We start from the raw sequence: 20,755 nt of genomic DNA on the forward strand, positions 1-20,755 counted from the left end.
ATTTTATTGCTGTGTCGTATTTATTTATTTCACAAAACAATAATTTCATAAAATTTAATTGCAATTACAATGATATTTTGAGTTACATATTTTAAATACAGTAACTATAAATAAAATCAAACACTCAAATAGTTTATTGCCACGTAATAATTTTGTTTTTAATTTCAATTAATGAAAGTGGCTTGCTAAAAATTTAAAGCAAATAAACATTTTTTTTTGGTTTCATTTTTATTATTATTTTTTTTATGCTACAAACGGTAGCCAACGTGGAAGCGATATGAAGGTAGGTGTATTTATTTACTGAAGTTTTGAATTTGAATTGCCACATATTAAAACGTATTGTGTATTTTTTATTTTGTTTAATATTGACAAACGTTGCTTGTTGTAACTTTCTTGCAAATAAAGGTTTTTTATTGGTGTTGTTTTTATTTTTTAATGTCTTGCTACAAACAGTAGCCAACGCAGAAGCCATGTGAAGGTAGGTGCATTTTTTTGCGTTTTATCTTGTGATGTGTTGAATTTAATAGCTTGTGTGCCATATATTATACCGTATTGTGTATCCTTTATTCTGTATAATATTTATTAATGTCGCTTGTTGTAACTTTCCTACAAATTAATTTTTTTTGTTGGTTGTGTTTTTAATTTATTTTTTAGGTTTTGCTACAAATGGTAGCAGATGCAGTTTAAAGGTAAGAGCATTTATTTAACGCCAAGTGAAAAAACTTTGATTTTTGTGTACTATTTTTTCATTTCACAAACCAATAATTCTTTTATTCCCTTCATTTTCAAATAATCATTGTTTACCTCATCCTTATATCCTTTTTTCCTGGCAAGAATGCTCTAAACCTCCACGTGGTTCTTGCCGGACAAATTAGTTATTGACTAATTTGACCAATTAGAGCAATCCTTAAATATAACATTGTTGATTATTTTTTACAGCCGTAAAATTATGTCGCTTGTTGTAATTTTCATGCAAATAAAGATTTTTTTATAGATGTTTTTTTTTAATTTTTTTTTATGCTACAAACGGTAGCCAACGTGGAAGCGATATGAAGGTAAGGTGTATTTTATTGCTGTGTCGTATTTATTTATTTCACAAAACAATAATTTCATAAAATTTAATTGCAATTACAATGATATTTTGAGTTACAAATTTTAAATACAGTAACTATAAATAAAATCAAACACTCAAATAGTTTATTGCCACGTAATAATTTTGTTTTTAAATTTAATGAATGAAAGTGGCTTGCTCAAAATTTAAAGCAAATAAATATTTTTTTTTGGTTTCATTATTATTATTATTTTTTTAATGCTACAAACGGTAGCCAACGTGGAAGCGATATGAAGGTAAGGTGTATTTTATTGCTGTGTCGTATTTATTTATTTCACAAAACAATAATTTCATAAAATTTAATTGCAATTACAATGATATTTTGAGTTACAAATTTTAAATACAGTAACTATAAATAAAATCAAACACTCAAATAATTTATTGCCACGTAATAATTTTGTTTTTAATTTCAATTAATGAAAGTGGCTTGCTCAAAACTTAATGCAAATAAACATTTTTTTTTGGTTTCATTTTTATTATTATTTTTTTTAATGCTACAAACGGTAGCCAACGTGGAAGCGATATGAAGGTAGGTGTATTTATTTACTGAAGTTTTGAATTTGAGTTGCCACATATTAAAACGTATTGTGTATTTTTTATTTTGTTTAATATTGACAAACGTTGCTTGCTGTAACTTTCTTGCAAATAAAGGTTTTTTATTGGTGTTGTTTTTATTTTTTAATGTCTTGCTACAAACAGTAGCCAACGCAGAAGCCATGTGAAGGTAGGTGCATTTTTTTGCGTTTTATCTTGTGATGTGTTGAATTTAATAGCTTGTGTGCCATATATTATACCGTATTGTGTATCCTTTATTCTGTATAATATTTATTAATGTCGCTTGTTGTAACTTTCCTACAAATTAATTTTTTTTGTTGGTTGTGTTTTTAATTTATTTTTTAGGTTTTGCTACAAATGGTAGCAGATGCAGTTTAAAGGTAAGAGCATTTATTTAACGCCAAGTGAAAAAACTTTGATTTTTGTGTACTATTTTTTCATTTCACAAACCAATAATTCTTTTATTCCCTTCATTTTCAAATAATCATTGTTTACCTCATCCTTATATCCTTTTTTCCTGGCAAGAATGCTCTAAACCTCCACGTGGTTCTTGCCGGACAAATTAGTTATTGACTAATTTGACCAATTAGAGCAATCCTTAAATATAACATTGTTGATTATTTTTTACAGCCGTAAAATTATGTCGCTTGTTGTAATTTTCATGCAAATAAAGATTTTTTTATTGGTGTTGTTTTTAATTTTTTTTTATGCTACAAACGGTAGCCAACGTGGAAGCGATATGAAGGTAAGGTGTATTTTATTGCTGTGTCGTATTTATTTATTTCACAAACCAATAATTTCATAAAATTTAATTGCAATTACAATGATATTTTGAGTTACAAATTTTAAATACAGTAACTATAAATAAAATCAAACACTCAAATAATTTATTGCCACGTAATAATTTTGTTTTTAATTTCAATTAATGAAAGTGGCTTGCTCAAAATTTAAAGCAGATAAACATTTTTTTTGGTTTCATTATTATTATTTTTTTTTAATGCTACAAACGGTAGCCAACGTGGAAGCGATATGAAGGTAAGGTGTATTTTATTGCTGTGTCGTATTTATTTATTTCACAAACCAATAATTTCATAAAATTTAATTGCAATTACAATGATATTTTGAGTTACAAATTTTAAATACAGTAACTATAAATAAAATCAAACACTCAAATAATTTATTGCCACGTAATAATTTTGTTTTTAATTTCAATTAATGAAAGTGGCTTGCTCAAAATTTAAAGCAGATAAACATTTTTTTTGGTTTCATTATTATTATTTTTTTTTAATGCTACAAACGGTAGCCAACGTGGAAGCGATATGAAGGTAAGGTGTATTTTATTGCTGTGTCGTATTTATTTATTTCACAAAACATTAATTTCATAAAATTTAATTGCAATTACAATGATATTTTGAGTTACAAATTTTAAATACAGTAACTATATATAAAATCAAACACTCAAATAATTATTGCCACGTATTAATTTTGCCTTTAAATTTAATGAATGAAAGTGGCTTACTCAAAATTTAAAGCAAATAAACATTTTTTTTTGGTTTCATTATTATTATTTTTTTTTTAATGCTACAAACGGTAGCCAACGTGGAAGCGATATGAAAGTAAGGTGTATTTTATTGCTGTGTCGTATTTATTTATTTCACAAAACAATAATTTCATAAAATTTAATTGCAATTACAATGATATTTTGAGTTACAAATTTTAAATACAGTAACTATAAATAAAATCAAACACTCAAATAATTATTGCCACGTATTAATTTTGCCTTTAAATTTAATGAATGAAAGTGGCTTACTCAAAATTTAAAGCAAATAAACATTTTTTTTTGGTTTCATTATTATTATTTTTTTTTAATGCTACAAACGGTAGCCAACGTGGAAGCGATATGAAGGTAAGGTGTATTTTATTGCTGTGTCGTATTTATTTATTTCACAAAACAATAATTTCATAAAATTTAATTGCAATTACAATGATATTTTGAGTTACAAATTTTAAATACAGTAACTATAAATAAAATTAAACACTCAAATAATTTATTGCCACGTAATAATTTTGTTTTTAATTTCAATTAATGAAAGTGGCTTGCTCAAAATTTAAAGCAAATAATTTTTTTTTTGGTTTCATTATTATTATTATTTTTTTTATGCTACAAACGGTAGCCAACGTGGAAGCGATATGAAGGTAAGGTGTATTTTATTGCTGTGTCGTATTTATTTATTTCACAAAACAATAATTTCATAAAATTTAATTGCATTTACAATGATATTTTGAGTTACATATTTTAAATACAGTAACTATAAATAAAATCAAACACTCAAATAGTTTATTGCCACGTAATAATTTTGTTTTTAATTTCAATTAATGAAAGTGGCTTGCTCAAAATTTAATGCAAATAAACATTTTTTTTTGGTTTCATTTTTATTATTTTTTTTTTAATGCTACAAACGGTAGCCAACGTGGAAGCGATATGAAGGTAAGGTGTATTTTATTGCTGTGTCGTATTTATTTATTTCACAAACCAATAATTTCATAAAACTTAATTGCAATTAAAATCTTTAAATGCGGTATTGAAAAGTGATATTTTGAGTGACACATTTTAAATACAGTAACTATAAATAAAATAAACACTCAAATAATTTATTGCCACGTACTGATTTTGTCTTTAATTTCAATCGATAAAAGTCGTTTTATTTTTTTTTAATGCAAATAAAGCTTTTTTATTGGTTTTTTTTATTATTTTTTTTAATGCTACAAACAGTAGCCAACGCGGAAGCCATATGAAGAAGGTAGGTGCATATTTTTCGTCTTTTTATCTTGTGAGGTGTTGAATTTAAATATTTGAGTGCTATATATATGAATGTATTGTGTATTCTTTACTTTGTATAATATTAATAAAAGTCGCTTGTTGTAACTTTCATGCAAATAAAGATTTTTTATTGATGTTGTTTTTAATTTATTTTTGTTGTTTTGCTACAAACAGTAGCCAACGCAGAAGCCACATAAAGGTAGGTGCATTTTTTTTCTGTTTATCTTGTGACGTGTTGAATTTAGTTGTTTGAGTGCCATATATTGAAACGTATTATGTATTATTTATTTTGTATAATATTGATAACAGTAACTTTCACGCGAAAAAAATTGATATTTGTGTTGTATTTTTTTCATTACACAAACCAATAATTCCTTTATCCTTTTTTAACTTGGTTATCTACTATAAAAGCTTTGTGATTTCTTCTATATACAATGTATTATTGTCCTTTTTTTTCTCTCATACGAATATATATATATACATATATATATATATATATATATATATATATATATATATATATGTATATATATATATATATATATATATATATATATACTCGTATATATATCCCATTTTATTTTCCAATAATCATTGTTTACCTCATCCTTATATCCTTTTTTCCTGGCAAAAATGCTCTAAACCTCCACGTGGTTCTTGCTGGACAAATTAGTTATTTATTACCTAATTTGACCAATTAGAGCAATCCTTAAATATTATAATAAGTATTGCTGATTGTTTTTTTACAACCGTAAAATAGTGTCGCTTGTTGTAAATAGATTTTTTAATGGTGTTGTTTTTAATTTCTTTAAATGTTTTGCTACAAGCAGTAGCCAACGCAGAAGCCATATGAAGGTAGGTGCGTCTTCCGTCTTTGTGGTGTTTGTGCTTTTCATCGTATACCTGTGGATTTGCAAGTCATACAAAATTTTTTGCTGGTCGCAAAGTTTCGCAAATCCCGCTTCTTCCCCTCAAAATCCGGGCGATGCAGTAAGTTATGGCGATTTTTTATATTTTTTTTATTTTCTAGCCTAGGGTAATAGAATTGAATGAGCAGACGGGGTCTAGGGCTTCGGCCCCTCCACCGAATGCGTCTAGTGCCAATCAAATCAAAGCAGATAAGGATTTACCACCGTCTTTTTCCCTCGAGGTAGTAGTACAAGAAATTGGCAGGGGGTACATTCCACTTAGATTGCTACGAAAGTGAATTGTTATCGATTTGTGTAAAAAAACAATTTTGTACAATTTATTTACTAATACTAACGCATGTCAGAATTAAAATACAAGTCTTTTTGTCAAATACTGAATTTTAATATACTAGAATGTTTTTATAACTATTATAAATTTGTATTTATATTTTTTATCAAGTTGTGACACAATAAACGATTATGTAGTACCACTCGATTTTCATTTCAACCCCACCAACTAAATTGCGGCCCTTTATCAACAGAAACAATAGTAAAAAAACTATCCTAGGATTTTGGAAAAAGCAGAGTAGAATTTGGAGGATGACGTACAAGTCTAAACATGGATTTCTATTGTAACTAACTATTCGAAGGGCTTAATCTCATGCAAAAAAAATTGCGGGATATAAAGGGGGTGAAAAAATAAAATTTGCGAAACCGGGAAATCTTAATGAATCTTTAAAAATTCATTAAGGTCCTAAGGGGTGTTTGTCTAAACATGATTTTTTATACAGTCGAAGGCCCTATCGAAGGGCTTAATCTCCTGCAAAAATAAAGAAAATTGCGGGATATAAAGGGAGTGAAAAAAAATAAAGTTTGCAACATAGAGAATCTTCTTAAAAATTAAAAAAAATCGTTAAGGTCTCAAGAGGTGTTTGTCCGAACATAATTTTTTTACAGTCGAAGGCCCTAGCGAAGGGCATATTCTTCTGCAAAAATAAAGAAAATTGCGGGATATAAGGAGGGTGAAAAAAATAAAAATTGCGAAATCGGAAAATCTTAAAGAATCTTTAAAAATTCATTAAGGTCCCAAGGGGTCTTTGTCCAAACATGATTTTCTTACAGTCGAAGGCCCTATCGAAGGGCTTAATCTTGTGCAAAAATAAAAAAATTGCAAGATATAAAGTGGGTGAAAAAAAATAAAGTTTGCAAAATAGAGAATCTTTATAAAAATTAAAAAAATCGTTAAGGTCTCAAGAGGTGTTTGTCCGAACATATTTTTTTTTTACAGTCGAAGGCCCTAGCGAAGGGCATATTCTTCTGCAAAAATAAAAAAAATTGCGGGATATAAGGAGGGTGAAAAAAATAAAAATTGCGAAATCGGGAAATCTTAAAGAATCTTTAAAAATTCATTAAGGTCCCAAGGGGTCTTTGTCCAAACATGATTTTCTTACAGTCGAAGGCCCTATCGAAGGGCTTAATCTTGTGCAAAAATAAAAAAATTGCAAGATATAAAGTGGGTGAAAAAAAATAAAGTTTGCAAAATAGAGAATCTTTATAAAAATTTAAAAAAATCGTTAAGGTCCCAAGAGGTGTTTGTCCAAACATGATTTTTTACAGTGGAAAACCCTATCAAAGGGCTTAATTTCTTGCAAAAATAAAGAAAATTGCGGGATATAAAGGGGGTGGAAAAAAAATTAAGTTTGCGAAATCTGGTAATCTTAAAGAATCTTTAAAAATTCATTAAGGTCTCAAGGGGTGTTTGTCCGAACATGATTTTTTTACAGTCGAAGGTCCTATCGAATGGCTTAATCTCCTTCAACAATAAAAAAAATTGCGGAATATAAAGAGATTGAAAAAAATAAAGTTTGTGAAATCGGGAAATTTTAAAGAATCTTTAAAAATTCATTAAGGTCCCAAGGGGTCTTTGTCCAAACATGATTTTCTTACAGTCGAAGGCCCTATCGAAGGGCTTAATCTCTTTCAAAAATAAAGAAAATTGCGGGATATAAAGGGGGTGAAAAAAAAATTATGTTTGCGAAATCGGGAAATCTTAAAGAATCTTTAAAAATTCATTAAGGTATCAAGGGGTGTTTGTCCGAACATGATTTTTTTACAGTCAAAGGCCCTAGCGAAGGGCTTAATCTCCTGCAAAAAAAATTACGATTATTTTGATAATTTTCCTAGTGTGAACTTGGCTATAGAAAACGAGAATCGCGCGCAGCGATTGTCTGGTCGACTGTAATTTTCATGGTGCCAGCACCATCGACATCCAGTTTGTGACGTCTTGCCACTTGACATCAATTTCCTTGAATTTGCGAATTGTTGTTAGGGTTTAATTTTAATAAAATGAGCGAAAAACGGGTGGTCATATTCAGGAACGGGACGAACACGAATGGAGAAGTGGGCCTGAGGGATTCCCAGGTGGTGTTAACACTTAAAAGTAATTTTTCCAGGTTTTTGCACTTCCGCAAACCTTGGAAGAGTTAGTGAGCCAGGCGTATTTAAGGTTTAACTCGAAAGTCCGTCGCTTGTTTATCGAAGACGGGACCGAAGTCACCGAAATTTCCTTTGTGCGCAATAACGACAATCTGTACGTTTCAAGTGGCGAGGAGTTCATTCCTCCCCCGAAAAATGCCACCAAAAGAGTAAAATGCTCAGACTGGGTTACGCTGAATGTTGGTGGGAAGTACTTCACAACGTCTAAAAGCACTCTAACGACCAAAGAGCCCGACAGCATGTTGGCGCGAATGTTCGCGGGCGATGAGGACGGTTATTTGTTCACTCCCAGCAATATCGACAAAAACGGGGCTTTTCTCATCGATCGGAGCCCCTTATACTTCGAACCCATAATCAACTACTTAAGAAACGGTCAATTAATCTATGATAGTAACATAAACCCTGAGGGGATCCTCGAAGAGGCGCGCTTTTTCGGGATTGAGTCAATAATCCCCACCTTGGAGCAGATAATCGCCCAGCAGAGTGTGAACAGAGACAATTTACCGCTAACCCGACGTGATGTGATCGACGCCTTAATCCGAAGTGCCTACACGACCGAGCTGCGCTTCCAAGGAGTCAATTTATCAGGCGCTGATTTGAGCAAACTGGACCTGCGTTACATCAACTTCAAGTACGCCAACCTGCAAGGCTGCAAGCTGACCGGCTCCAACCTGAGCTACTGCTGCCTGGAGAGGGCCGACCTGTCCTACGCCAACCTGGACGGGGCCCAGCTCCTGGGCGTGAAGTGCCTGTGCGCCAACCTGGAGGGCGTCAGCATGAAGAACTCGAATTTCAAGGACCCGGCCGGGGGCAGGGCCAACATGGAGGGCGTCAACCTGAAGGGGGCCAACCTGGAGGGCAGCGACATGGGCGGGGTCAACCTGAGGGTGGCCACCTTGAAGAACGCCAATTTGCAGAACTGCGACCTGCGAGCCGCCGTCTTGGCCGGGGCGGACTTGGAGGTAACGTGAGAAGGGCTATTTTGTGAAATAATTGGGGCTGTTACAGTTTTGCGACTTGTCGGGTAGCGATTTGCATGAAGCTAACTTGAGGGGGGCGAATTTAAAGGACGCCGCGTTTGAACTCATGCTGACTCCGCTGCACATGTCGCAGACGATTCGTTAAAGTGGTTGTGATCGATTTTGTATAAATTTACCATTAAACTAGCCTAGGTTGTGTATTGCGATGTAATTTTTATTATGTATTATGTTTTACGTCATTTTTAAAGAATTATTAAAGTTATGGACATGAAAGTCGGTATTTGGGCTTTTGTTGAAAATTAAGGAACACGAGTTTCAGGTCAAATGAGGATTAAAAGTTAAATGAAAATTCGTAATTTTGAAAAATCATCCACGCATGGCATTGTAAGTTGCGTCATTTACCGCAAATTGAGAAAACTACAAGGTTTACAAATTTTGCACAATTTTGAGTCTGTAACTTTAAAATGGTTTCCAGAAATTTGTAGATTACTGTAATTTTCTGTTTTACAGAAACAGTTTTACAGTTTTCACACGCATAGACGGCACGGTAAAGTTTAAGGACCGGTTTACAGAAACGTCATTAATTTAGTTCGCAATTAATTGCGTGATTAACTGATCACGTGACCAAATTGTAGCAATTTGATTGGTCTCTTCGAGTAGCTAACTTTTAACAGAGCAATCAACTTAAATTGAGCTTTCTATAAAACGGCCCTAGAGGTTCCTATTTTAGTAATTATCTAATATTATTAGATTAATACCAGTAATTTAATAATAATAATAAATTATTAGCTGTTTCATAACTATAAAAACGCCAACGTCGCATTTTAGCAAATTAAATTATATTAAATTTATAAGGAATTTTTGTAAATAATCTTCCAAAAAAAAAACTAGAAATAAATAAAAAAACAACAAATCAAATAAATTGATTTAATTAAAATCCTCCTAAAAAAGTTAAAGAAATCATAAGTAATAACCCAAATAAAAACTTTATCATAAAATCCTAAACCTTTAAAAATAGTCATTTTCATGACTTAAAAAAAGTAAAATAGATAAACCTAAAACCCCCTCACAAACAGTAAAAGTTAAAAAATATATTAAAAAAAATTTCCTAACAGTCTTCAATATAAAAATATTATTAAATAAAGTGATAAAACATTTTATTTTAAATTTTTTTATCAATAATCTTTTATAAACCATCCTCTCTCAAACGGCTTAATCTTTTTAATTCAAACATTATTAATTAGATTAATCTCAGAAAAATTAATTAAATTCTTCTGATTTTTATATACTCTATTCTAAATCATTTTTGGGAGAAAATTTATTATATTTCTTAGGCAATTTGTCGCTTAAAAACTAAAAAATGACTATCGAAAGTGTCTGTTCACAGATAATCCTTTGGTTATAAATAAAAAAATACATTAAAATCTAATAAATCTTAGAAAAATTAATATAATTATTAAATTTCATCAACGTTGGTGAAACCGACCTTAGGGGCCGGTTTATAGAAAGCTTTGTTAAAACTTAATTTGTTGTTAATAGTTAACAACGCCAAAGGACCAATCAAATTTGTACAATTTGGTCACATGATCAGTTAATCACGCATTTAATTGCAGATTAACTTAATGACGCTTCTATATAAAACCTTTCATTGAAACGGTGGATTGAAACTATGAATTATATTAGCTATTTATTTTTAAAATGCATAAATAATTTTGAATGATAATAACAACTAATTTTGAGAGAAAATGCGACATTAGCATTTTTATAATACATACAGGTGATTTTTTAAAAAGCAGCCACCCTGAATATCTCCGAAAATAAGCATAAAATTAAAATATTCCGAGACAGGTCAGTTTTTATTTAAAGGGAGACACATTTAAGTGACTTATTGGTCCCGCATTGGTTTGAGTTAGCGAAATCATAAAACTTGTAGTTAAAGGGTATAATAATTCACCCTTTCTATTTAAAATTAAAGTTTGTACACTGTTTAGAAATGTTTGTCTGTATCGTAGGTTAATTCTAACAAGTGTTCATTAAGAAAAAATCTAGAGTCCTTTGAAATCAAAAAACATCTGATTAATACCCTAACTTTTTGACAATTGAAAAGATACCAGATTTTATTTATATTTATTTATAAAAAGTGTTGAAAATGTCTTTCTTGTTGTTTAACACACAAATCACATCGCCTTTGAACATTATTTAGCAATACGCGCTATCAGTGTGACGTAGACATTTGAGGTAGGTCAGCACCTTAAAGCTAAACAATCGCCATTTTCAATGCTTTTCTTATGGGCATTTAAAAGTTTTTCGTATTTCTTTAATGCTAGAAGTGTAGGAACATTACTTTTACAGAGAAATGATAGCTATGAAAAATGCAATGTCGTTTCTTAAAGATTTTAGCAACTGAGCTAATATTTCTGTAAGTTGAACACATAAATCCTTTTCTAACCTAACTTTTTTCAAACTTCAAAATTCAGTTTTTCTTAATTTGGACATCATATTGATGTAAATTATTATGTGGCCTTTTAAAACTGAGGGAAAAATGGTTTGCCACACTAATGACATTGGATTTCTTCTGAATGACGAATTCATGGGGTGCAACCGGCGCAACCCCAATAAACGGGTTGTTTTCTGTCCCCCTCCCCCATCACGAGGGATGAATAGCAGGTATACGAGGGTAGAGGGTTCAGGCACATACATGGTTGAAAGTAGTACGGGTTGTGAGTTCTGTGCTTCTTTCGTGAGTGTCTTTTGTTATCGTGTTTTTTCCGATCGTTCTCCATATCTTCGTGTTCTTGAATTTTTAAAATTCTGTTTTTCCAAGACATTATCTCATTTTTGTGGTACATCATTAGGTATGATTTGTGAATAATATTTTGTTGCGATACTTTGATAGTTCATGTGTAGTAGGTTTTTACATCACAACTATGGGAATGTGTTGGGCTCCAGATTGCAAACACTATAGTACTCGCGATAAATGCCATTTTTTTAGTTTTCCTAAGTCGGGAAAAGAACGAGCACTATGGAAAAAATTGTTGAGGTAATTTTTAATAGATGTTTTGATATTAATTTTTAATTGCTTGTTTCATTGTTAAATGTAGAAGAGATGTAGAACCCGGACCAGGAGCCTACGTTTGCAGCTGCCATTTTCGGGATGGAAGAAAGGAAAATGGTCCTGAATTATTTTTGCACAATATCGCAAAAAGAGCCTATTTTCAAGTGGAATCTCCAGAAAAAAAAAAGATGAAAAAACAAGGACTCCCTTCTTGTTCTAGTTCCGCTGAATCATTAAGGTAAAAAGTGAATCCTAGTTTTAAATTGATTTACAATTTGATCATTTGAATAGTGTTGATATACCGGAAGAAACAGTACCATCGACAATGAATTTAGAGGAAGTGCCATCGACGTCTACAGCCGTAGTTGCAGCACCAGCAGATATAATTCAAGATGCTCCGTTAGAATCTATGGGTGTGCAAGCACCCTTGGTGTCACATGCGGCTCTTGAAGCAGAAATGTATTTTCTCAAAAAGGAAAATGCTGAACTTAAAGCAAAAATACAATATCTGACAGTACGATTTTGCTATGAAAATGTTCAAGGAAATGACAAACTCATTGTTTTATATACCGGTCTTCCCAATAGCCAGATTTTCGAAGCATTGTTTCACTTAATCGAAAAGTTGGACATAAAATATTACCACAAATGGACAGTCCAAAAGTTAACTAGAATTGACCAACTCTTTTTAACCCTAGTAAAATTACGACTCAATTTCCCTCAACTTGATTTGGCGCAACGCTTTGGGGTTGCCCAAAGCACAGTTTCTAATATTATTTTAACATTTGTCCATGTAATATATGAAATTTTATATAAACAGTTTATGACGACAATGCCTTCGCGCGAAAAAAATAAATCTTGCTTGCCAACATGTTTTAGCAATTTTACTAATTGTAGAGCAGTTCTAGATTGTACCGAAATTTTCACTGTGGTATCACGTAAGTCTATGTCAACACAGAAATTAACATATAGTACTTACAAACATCATAATACTTTCAAAGGGCTAATTGGAGTTGCACCCAATGGTGTCATCACATTTGTAAGTGATTTATACGTGGGATCAACTTCTGATCAAAAAGTTGTTTTAAATTGTGGAATAATCGACATGTTAAAAACTGGAGATATGATTTTAGCCGATAAGGGATTTTTGATCCAAAATATTCTGCCACCAGGGGTCACTTTGAATATTCCACCTTTTTTATCAAATGTCCAATTTACACCAGAGCAAGTTAAGTGTACCGAAAATATTGCACGTGCAAGAATACACGTCGAAAGGGCAATACGCCGATTAAAATGTTATCATATTTTAAATTTTTTGCCAGAGTCTTTGTGCCACTATGGAGATATTGTTTTTAAAGCGACTGCCGCTTTAACAAACCTCCAATTTCCATTAATTAAAGAGGTAGCAGAATTGTTTCAGGATTGTGATGATTAAAATAATGTAAAATAAAAACCATCTATTTATATACAGTTTATTATTGTGAAATAAAGGAAATATATTGGTCAAGATAAAATTCTTTTAAAATATTGATATTTTCTGACCACCCCGGATCTTTTTCAATTTGAAATATCTCTGTGCACTTTGGTGTCCACACGACAAAGTAGCAGATACTTCGACCAGTGATGTGCATTTGCCCCTGTACTTGGTGGTAATAATTGTGATTGCTGTTAAGATTAATGTCCTCATTTTCATCCCTCCAATAAAAATATTTTTTATCCTTCAGGGCTTCAGACAAACTGTCAGTGTCCCTATATTTATATGGGCATTTAATTTCGAGAATCCCATCTTCTTCCACTAATCCATCAGGACTTGCTCCCAAAAAGCCTGATTCTTCCAACCTACAAAAAAAAGTAATATTACATTATTCATCTAAGTTATACGTGTTAATTATTTTCGACCTACCAAAATCCCGTCTCTTGGACTTTAAGATTCGTCGCTTCTTCAAATTCTCTGAGCGCTGTCTTCTCGTGGGTCTTACCCCACTGCACAGCAGCAACCCTGTCAAGCGAATAGCCTTCCGCCAAATTTTTAAATAAAGAGGGTGGGAATCTTCGTCTACTGCAAGCAGATAGTACCATGCCAAACCTGCTGGCCGTTAAACGATGTTTCCTTGCTACATGCCAATTTTCGTTAACATGTTGGCCCCGAGTGCACGCCTCAACCAGTTTAATGCGTGCCTCATCTATTCTGCACTTCTCCAAAAGAAACTTTTGTTTGTCTATGGCCTGCACGTATTCTAAGCTTTGTAGAATTTCTTCGATATCTGCAATAATTTTTCTGGCTTCTTCACTTGCTTCTGGTCTTAGGAGCCAAGTGAAGCCCACCACATTCGTGACGCCTATTTCGGCACGGAACTGAATAATTTCGTCCTCAGTAGAGGACCTAGACAGTGCCGTATAGTTTGATAATTTCGGCTTGTAAACATCAGCTAACTTAATGACTTCTGTTTGTGGTGTTGTTTTTGATGGGGCACTCCACTGACACTCAATGTCAGTAGCACTTACATTATAATGAGCATAATATAATGCTGCAGCCATATGATGGCAAGCCACGTTGCCCCTTGGGCAGGTACAATGTGCCGTCTTAACCCCTTCTTCTAGGTCATATGAAATCTAAAACACACTTTGTAGAAGAAATGTCTAACAGTTAAATAAATACAAACCTCCACAGTATAATTTAGCTTTTTCATGCTCGGTAGAACTTCTGCAGAAATTCTCATCGGTTGTACTGTGCCATCAAACCTAAATTTGGTGACGTGACCGCTGGTAAAAGCATTTTCTCCCCGAACTAAAAAGCGATTACCGTCCCCAAAAAATTTCGCAATAAAGTGAAACTTAACAATGTGCTTTTCTGCCACTAAAATGCATAAATATAATAGTTTCTCAAAGTATAATTAAAGCTTACTCACTTTCTCACCGACAACGTGGTTCCCTGTATTCTTTTATAAAGTTCGTATTTTCACAAAAAGTCACTTCTAAATTAAATTAAAGTCTCTAGTGGCACAAATTACACCCGCTGCAGCTATTTGACACGTTATTAACGCACAAACACAACCAAAAAACCGAAAAACGTATTACACCACATGTAAAAGACTGGTTGTTTAGCTTTGAGCAACTGACCTACCGTAATAAGAGTGGGGAGGTGACGTCACGACTGATAGCGCGTATTTTACGTTGTGAGTTCTATTAAGCTGGTTTAGTAGGCAACCAACAATACAATGATAAAAATTGTTCAACGACATTCATAAACATATCAGGGCATGTTGTGAGTTTTTTTAATTATTAGGTGTAAGTAACAATTCCATCCAAATAGCACAGAAAAGCTTTATATATAAAAATAACAACAAAAAAATTATCGCAAAATTCATTTGCCAAAATAAAAAATAAATGTATGATAATTTTAAAAACTCTCTTTGTTCAAAAATAGATGTTCATCAACTTTATAATTATAACCCGCTTTGTCCAAATGGCTCGGTTGTTTCATGTTCCTGTTGTTTAAAAAAAATAAAACAACTTTACCCATTCATACCAAAAAAAAGTTTAATTATTAATTACAATATTAAGAAACTACAGTAAGCATTGGAACAAGGAGTTCGATCCAGAATTAGATGAAAAAAAAAACCATTTATAATTTATAATAATTTAATAATCAGTCTGAAGTGCGCTTTGTTTGGTGTGAAGCGGGCTTGTGTCCTTGCCGAAACGTCAAAATGTGTCGGTAACCAAGAAAAAGATAAACACTTCCGAGTGTGTAGTTCTTGCTTTGCTCGTGCGTTTTTTTCTAGGATTTCTGAATGAAAAGTGCGTAATGAGTGCCGAGGGGAGCGTCTGCGAGGGCGAGAAGCCCCAACCGGGGCCGGAGGCATGCGGTAAGTGTGATTTTCCGCCCGATTTCGCACCAGGAAAAACGCGCATTTTCCGCAGTCGAGGACAATTCAAAGCAATCTTTTCGGAAAAAAGTTTGGGATTATTTAGAGAAGAACAAGTTGGTGAACTTTCCGCGGCCCGCGTTCGGGCGCATCCCCAACTTCAAGGGGGCTGACAAGGCGGCTGCCCAGCTCCTGCAGCTCGAAGAGTTCAAAAACGCGAAATCGGTCGAGGTCAACCCGGACAAGCCGCTGGAGGCGGCCCGGAGCCTCGTCATCGAGAGCGATAAGACCCTCTACGTGCCCGTGCCCCGGCTGCAGGAGGGGCTGCTGAAGAAAATCGCGTTCTGCGAGGCCGACAAGCCGAAAAACGTCAAACAGACCGTTACGCGCTGGGGCATCGAGACCCTGGGCAAGGCGGTGGACTTCGGGGACGGCCTCCACATTGACCTGCTGGTCCTGGGGAGCGTGGCGGTGTCCAGGGACGGCCGCAGGATCGGCAAGGGGCGCGGGTACGCCGACCTGGAGTACGCGATCCTGAAGGAGATGAAGGCTGTTGATGACAACACCACGATTGTTACGACAGTGCATGATTCACAAGTCCGTCACGGTTATTTGAGGGGATTTGTCATTTTTTGAGTCAATATTTCAGGTGTTTGATTGTTTGCCAAGTGACATTTTTAAAAAGTATGACGTGCCTCTTGATTATATCCTGACTCCCACTCAAATTATCAAAGTTGAAAAGAAACTGACAAGACCCGAGGGAATTTATTGGGATATCTTGTCACAAAGGAGGCTCAGTCTCATGCCCGTTTTACAGAAAATTAAGGAAATTCATCAAAGGTTAGTACAAAAAATTATCACGAGGATATGTCTTGCAGTTATCGGAATGTGATTGTAGTTTTTTGTGTTTTTTCTATGTTTGAAGGCTGTAGTTTTATGCCTTCAGATAATTATTATTTATTACCCACTAATTATTATTTTTTTGGCAAATTAGGTGTTTATTTACTTTGAACATTACACTGTCCAGTCTTGTTTTTACACAAGAGTGGGTGTATTTTTTCGTGCTTGAAATAACGTTTTTTTTTGACTCTGAGTATTTTTATTCCCAATTTCTTGTTCAGTCTACAAAAAAATGTTCAATGGATTAAAGTCTGGGGCGTTTTGGGTTAGATCGCTTCGATTTATAAGAATTTTTTCGCTTAAATTTATTCAGTTTAACTAAAAAAAAAAAAACAGATTTCTCTCTGATTTTGGTCGCCAGAACCTGGGTTCTTCTACGAGTCGTAACAACTTAAAATGCACGTCAAGCTAGTGAATATTTATTTAAAAAAAACAAGTATTTTGTAGAAAGATAGGTTTTTTGTAACTTACAACCTATTTAAAAACTACTCTAAAGCACTTGATATGTAACACAAAGTTAAACCAAAAACTGGAATAATATCTGACATCTCCTTTGGCTTTAATGACGGCTCAAATGTTCGCTAGCATATTTTTAACAAATTTGTCACAGAATTATGGCGTTTTATTGTTCCAAATATGTTTATTTTATTTTTTAAATCTTTCAATGACCACTAAGGAAAATTTCTAAGATAACTTTTTATTTTGTGCCAAAAAGACACAATGATATTTAAATCAGCGATACTTGCTGGCCAAAACAACACTGTAAGAATTAATAAATTACAAAATTGACATAATCGAAAAAGCAAGAAACAATTACGGCGAAACTGTAACTCTTAGAGCAAAACGGTTTGTTCCATAGTAAAGAGCAGATTAAAATCTTTACAATAGAACTGGTTTTTTTTTCGAAATTTTAAACTTTTGGGACCAAATATTTAGAATTTTTTTATTTATTTTCCCAATTACGGAAAAACTATTCAAAAAAGTGAAACTATTTTGATTTTATCTTATGTAAGATAATCCGGGAAATTATTAATACAAGAATTATTAAATTATTATCTGACACAGAATTCTGTCGTTTTATTGTTCCAAATACAGGAACCGTAATAAGGGTTCCGTTACGTTTCCGGTTCCAGATGAGTAAAAATTTTGGGTTCCGTTACGGTTCTGGTTGAAAATTAGTAAACATTTTGCGTTCCGTTTCCAGATGAGTAAAAAATTTTGGATTTCGTTACGGTTTCGGTTCTAGATGAGCATGAAAAATTTTTGATGCCTTTCCGACAGTAAAATAAATTAAAACAGGTTCTCGACTGGTTTCCAATTCTAATTTGGTTTATAAATATGTTTAACTTTAATTCTTTAGTCTAAATTTGTTCTAATTATTATTGTATTCCCTAAAAATGGTCTGAGGTACTGGTGTATAAATTTTATATTCTTATGATAATTATGTAAAGAAATGAATAATATCACAATTGTAGTTGCATACATGGCTGTAATCAAAATAATGTTGCAAAATTTTACTTCTCTTAATTGAAAGTATGGTCCAAATAAAATAAAGGTTCTACCCTAACGGTTCCTGTTCCCAACAAAATTTGGGTTCCGGTCCAGTTTTCGGTTCGGTCCGGGTCCTTGTCCAAATGTGTTTATTTTGTTTTTTAAATCTCTCAATAACTACTAAGGAAAATTTCTAAGATAACTTTTTATTTTGTACCAAAAAGACACAATGGTATTTAAATCAGGGAGATTTGCTGGCCAAAACATAACATAGTAAGAATTACTAAATTATTATTTCAAAGATTTTGCTGAAGAAGCAAAATTTTTTTGAAAAATAAAAATATCTTCATGATATTGTTTTTCAAATAGTGGTAATAAGTCTTTAAAAACATATTTGGTGATGTTTACTCAAATTCCCCAGACCCTTTGAAGAGATGTTTCTTGGCAAATTTAACCGTACTTTTAAAACATGTTTAATGAAAAATCTCTTGTTAGAGTTGTCTGCTTTCTTTGAGCAGCAATGATTAATGTTTTTTTGTCTAGTTTAAATCATAATTTTGGAAAGTAACATTTTATTATTTATTTGTCTACCTTATAAAAAACAGCTTATAAAAAACAAAAGCTGTTTTTTATCGATCTACGACAATATTCTCAAGAACAATTGGAATGTTTCTGCAATCCATAGAGCAGTGATTTCTCTTCAAGTGCCTATGCGGCAAATTTTACAAATTTTTACTAAGTGTTGTAACAGCCTTTGTGTCACAACTTGTGATCTTTTTCCTCTAATAACTATCGAAACTCGCATCCATCTACTTGAATAATCTGTATCTCTGAAGAATTGTCTATTTTTAATTTTTTGACAACTCTAGAGTACTCCAGAAGAATTATTATTTTGTAGGAATTGCCACCCTTTGCTATTTTTCAATAATTTTAAACGTAAATGTCTTGGCATTCCTTCAAATTGTAAGTCAAGTGATGTTAAAACCAAAAACTTGGCTGTCAGAGACTATTTTGGTGTTAAATTTATTAGTCAGGTGGATAAATTGCAATATTTGTTTATTTTTTCTGATAACTGATCGAAAATCAGACAAAAAATTACAAAAAACACTTAGTAGGATTTAGATAATCCATGCAAGTTATGGATTAAGTGTTGTTGTAATAGAACCAATTTGATAATTAAAAATAAAACGAGATTTCGTCCAAACATTTAGTTGTTAGGGCTCGAAGTTTGTGGTCTCATTGCATTTTTTTATATAAAATCTCAAGGTGGTGTAAGTATCCCCTCATTGTAACTGCGAAATAGCCAAAAAAAGCGACAAAATTTCAATATAAATTGAAAGGGTGAAAAACGTTAAAACCGTTAGCAACAGGGTTAAAAATTCACAATTTGTTTGAAAAATTACGTATAAAGAGGATAATTTTAATAATTCACGAACTTTTAATTTATTAATTATGCGAAAAAGCTTTGTATGTCACATGAGACCAAAGTAACGTTATTAATATTGATATGGGTAAGTGAAAATGCTCTTTCGTCTGCCGTCACGTTTTACGTTACATACAAGTTTAAAGGGGAAACTAGTCGTAATGGCGCTTTTAAATCCACACTAATTGTGGTCTTGTTTTGACGTTGCGTTTGCTATGCAAACCCGTTTCCAACCCCTCTGTTCACATAACAGTAAGTCTTTTGTTGCGCCACGTTTTCACAAAATGATTTAAGCGAGGGTCGAGACACGACTCTGAAGGAAGAAGACACCGACGTGGAAAGCGAGGATAAACCTCGAAAGTACCCAAAACCGCGACCAAAGTCGAACCTTGCCGAGCAAAACGAGCTGACAGATTCTGGCGAAAAGCCGCGAAAGAGGCGGTTTTTCCGGAGAACCAGGTCTGCGAGAATCACAAACGAAAACGAGGACCCGGTAGGCTTTATTTAATCGCTGAGTCGACAAAGTGTTAACGTGACTGAATTTCCTTCAGGGGAACAAGGAAAACAACGTTACACCCCCTATGAAGAAGAAGCCCCGGCCCTTCCGGCGCAACCCCCGCCGCCTGCAGGTCGACTTCTCGCTCGTCGTGAGCAACATCGACAAAAACGTCCGCGTGCGCCACCTGAAAGACGCCCTAATTGATCACGGCATCAAGCCGAACAACATCACATGGCGCGGGTACAAAGGCTTCTGCTACTTGCATTATGCCAAGCAGGTGAAGAAGGAGGCGGACAAAATTGTTGAAGAAAAACCGTTCGCCGTCGATAACGTTATCGAAATACTCCAAACTTTGAAACTCAACCCGGAATCTTCGAATAATTTGAGCGTCAAAGTTATGGAACCAATTACGAGAATTGAAACGACTGATGTTACAGCTGTTTGAGGAGAAAACAAATCTTCCATCTGGCTTCCAGTACTTGCCTTAGTAGTTATTTTTGAGTTTTAGGTTTGCCTTGAGTACAAGTTTTAGTTCCTGGATTTGTAATCTAGAAGAAAAGACTAATTTTTATAACGTTTGTGTATTTTGTTGGACTGAAAGAGAATAAAGTTTTTTTCAAAACTGGCTTTTATTAAAAAATATACATTTG

At 33.2% G+C, this 20,755-nt stretch overlaps 4 protein-coding genes across 9 annotated transcripts; 3 read left to right on the plus strand and 1 right to left on the minus strand.

Annotated features, from left to right (window-relative positions):
* Window positions 1-7,639: 7,639 nt before the first annotated feature.
* On the plus strand, window positions 7,640-9,144 carry LOC654892 (uncharacterized protein). The gene is made up of 3 exons (XM_961305.5): window positions 7,640-7,795; window positions 7,849-8,853; window positions 8,900-9,144. Exons 1-3 carry the CDS (start codon window positions 7,742-7,744, stop codon window positions 9,014-9,016), a joined length of 1,176 nt encoding a protein of 391 aa, XP_966398.2. The 5' UTR covers window positions 7,640-7,741; the 3' UTR covers window positions 9,017-9,144.
* Window positions 9,145-11,068: 1,924 nt separating this feature from the next.
* LOC135265499 (uncharacterized) lies at window positions 11,069-13,763 on the plus strand. 3 transcript variants are annotated; one of them, XM_064355128.1, is made up of 6 exons: window positions 11,069-11,290; window positions 11,349-11,726; window positions 11,779-11,911; window positions 11,973-12,164; window positions 12,218-12,861; window positions 12,925-13,763. In XM_064355128.1, the coding sequence occupies exons 2-6, from the start codon at window positions 11,387-11,389 to the stop codon at window positions 13,356-13,358; spliced, it is 1,743 nt and encodes a 580-aa protein (XP_064211198.1). In that variant the 5' UTR covers window positions 11,069-11,290; window positions 11,349-11,386; the 3' UTR covers window positions 13,359-13,763. The 3 variants fall into 3 exon arrangements, 1 of the variants encoding a protein (XP_064211198.1); XR_010333210.1 differs by having other exon boundaries at window positions 11,083-11,109; window positions 11,224-11,290; window positions 11,782-11,911; window positions 12,218-13,437; XR_010333209.1 differs by having other exon boundaries at window positions 11,782-11,911; window positions 12,218-13,437.
* Window positions 13,382-15,093, minus strand: LOC135265231 (uncharacterized). Of its 4 annotated transcripts, XR_010333212.1 has the most exons (5): window positions 14,833-15,093; window positions 14,587-14,780; window positions 14,249-14,536; window positions 13,827-14,187; window positions 13,382-13,762 (listed from the first exon to the last, which is right to left on the minus strand). XR_010333212.1 is itself a non-coding variant. In XM_064355132.1 (4 exons), the coding sequence occupies exons 2-4, from the start codon at window positions 14,641-14,643 to the stop codon at window positions 13,399-13,401; spliced, it is 1,131 nt and encodes a 376-aa protein (XP_064211202.1). In that variant the 5' UTR covers window positions 14,644-14,711; window positions 14,841-15,093; the 3' UTR covers window positions 13,382-13,398. The 4 variants fall into 4 exon arrangements, 3 of the variants coding, with proteins under 3 accessions (XP_064211202.1, XP_064211201.1, XP_064211200.1); XM_064355132.1 differs by having other exon boundaries at window positions 13,827-14,536; window positions 14,587-14,711; window positions 14,841-15,093; XM_064355131.1 differs by having other exon boundaries at window positions 13,827-14,536; window positions 14,841-15,093.
* A 523-nt stretch (window positions 15,094-15,616) lies between these two features.
* lost lies at window positions 15,617-20,727 on the plus strand. The gene is made up of 5 exons (XM_961388.5): window positions 15,617-15,792; window positions 15,848-16,389; window positions 16,442-16,632; window positions 19,901-20,099; window positions 20,158-20,727. The coding sequence occupies exons 1-5, from the start codon at window positions 15,732-15,734 to the stop codon at window positions 20,548-20,550; spliced, it is 1,386 nt and encodes a 461-aa protein (XP_966481.1). The 5' UTR covers window positions 15,617-15,731; the 3' UTR covers window positions 20,551-20,727.
* Window positions 20,728-20,755: the final 28 nt, after the last annotated feature.

Source organism: Tribolium castaneum, chromosome 2, assembly GCF_031307605.1.
Source record: "Tribolium castaneum strain GA2 chromosome 2, icTriCast1.1, whole genome shotgun sequence".
NCBI classification, from domain to species: Eukaryota; Metazoa; Arthropoda; class Insecta; order Coleoptera; family Tenebrionidae; genus Tribolium; species Tribolium castaneum.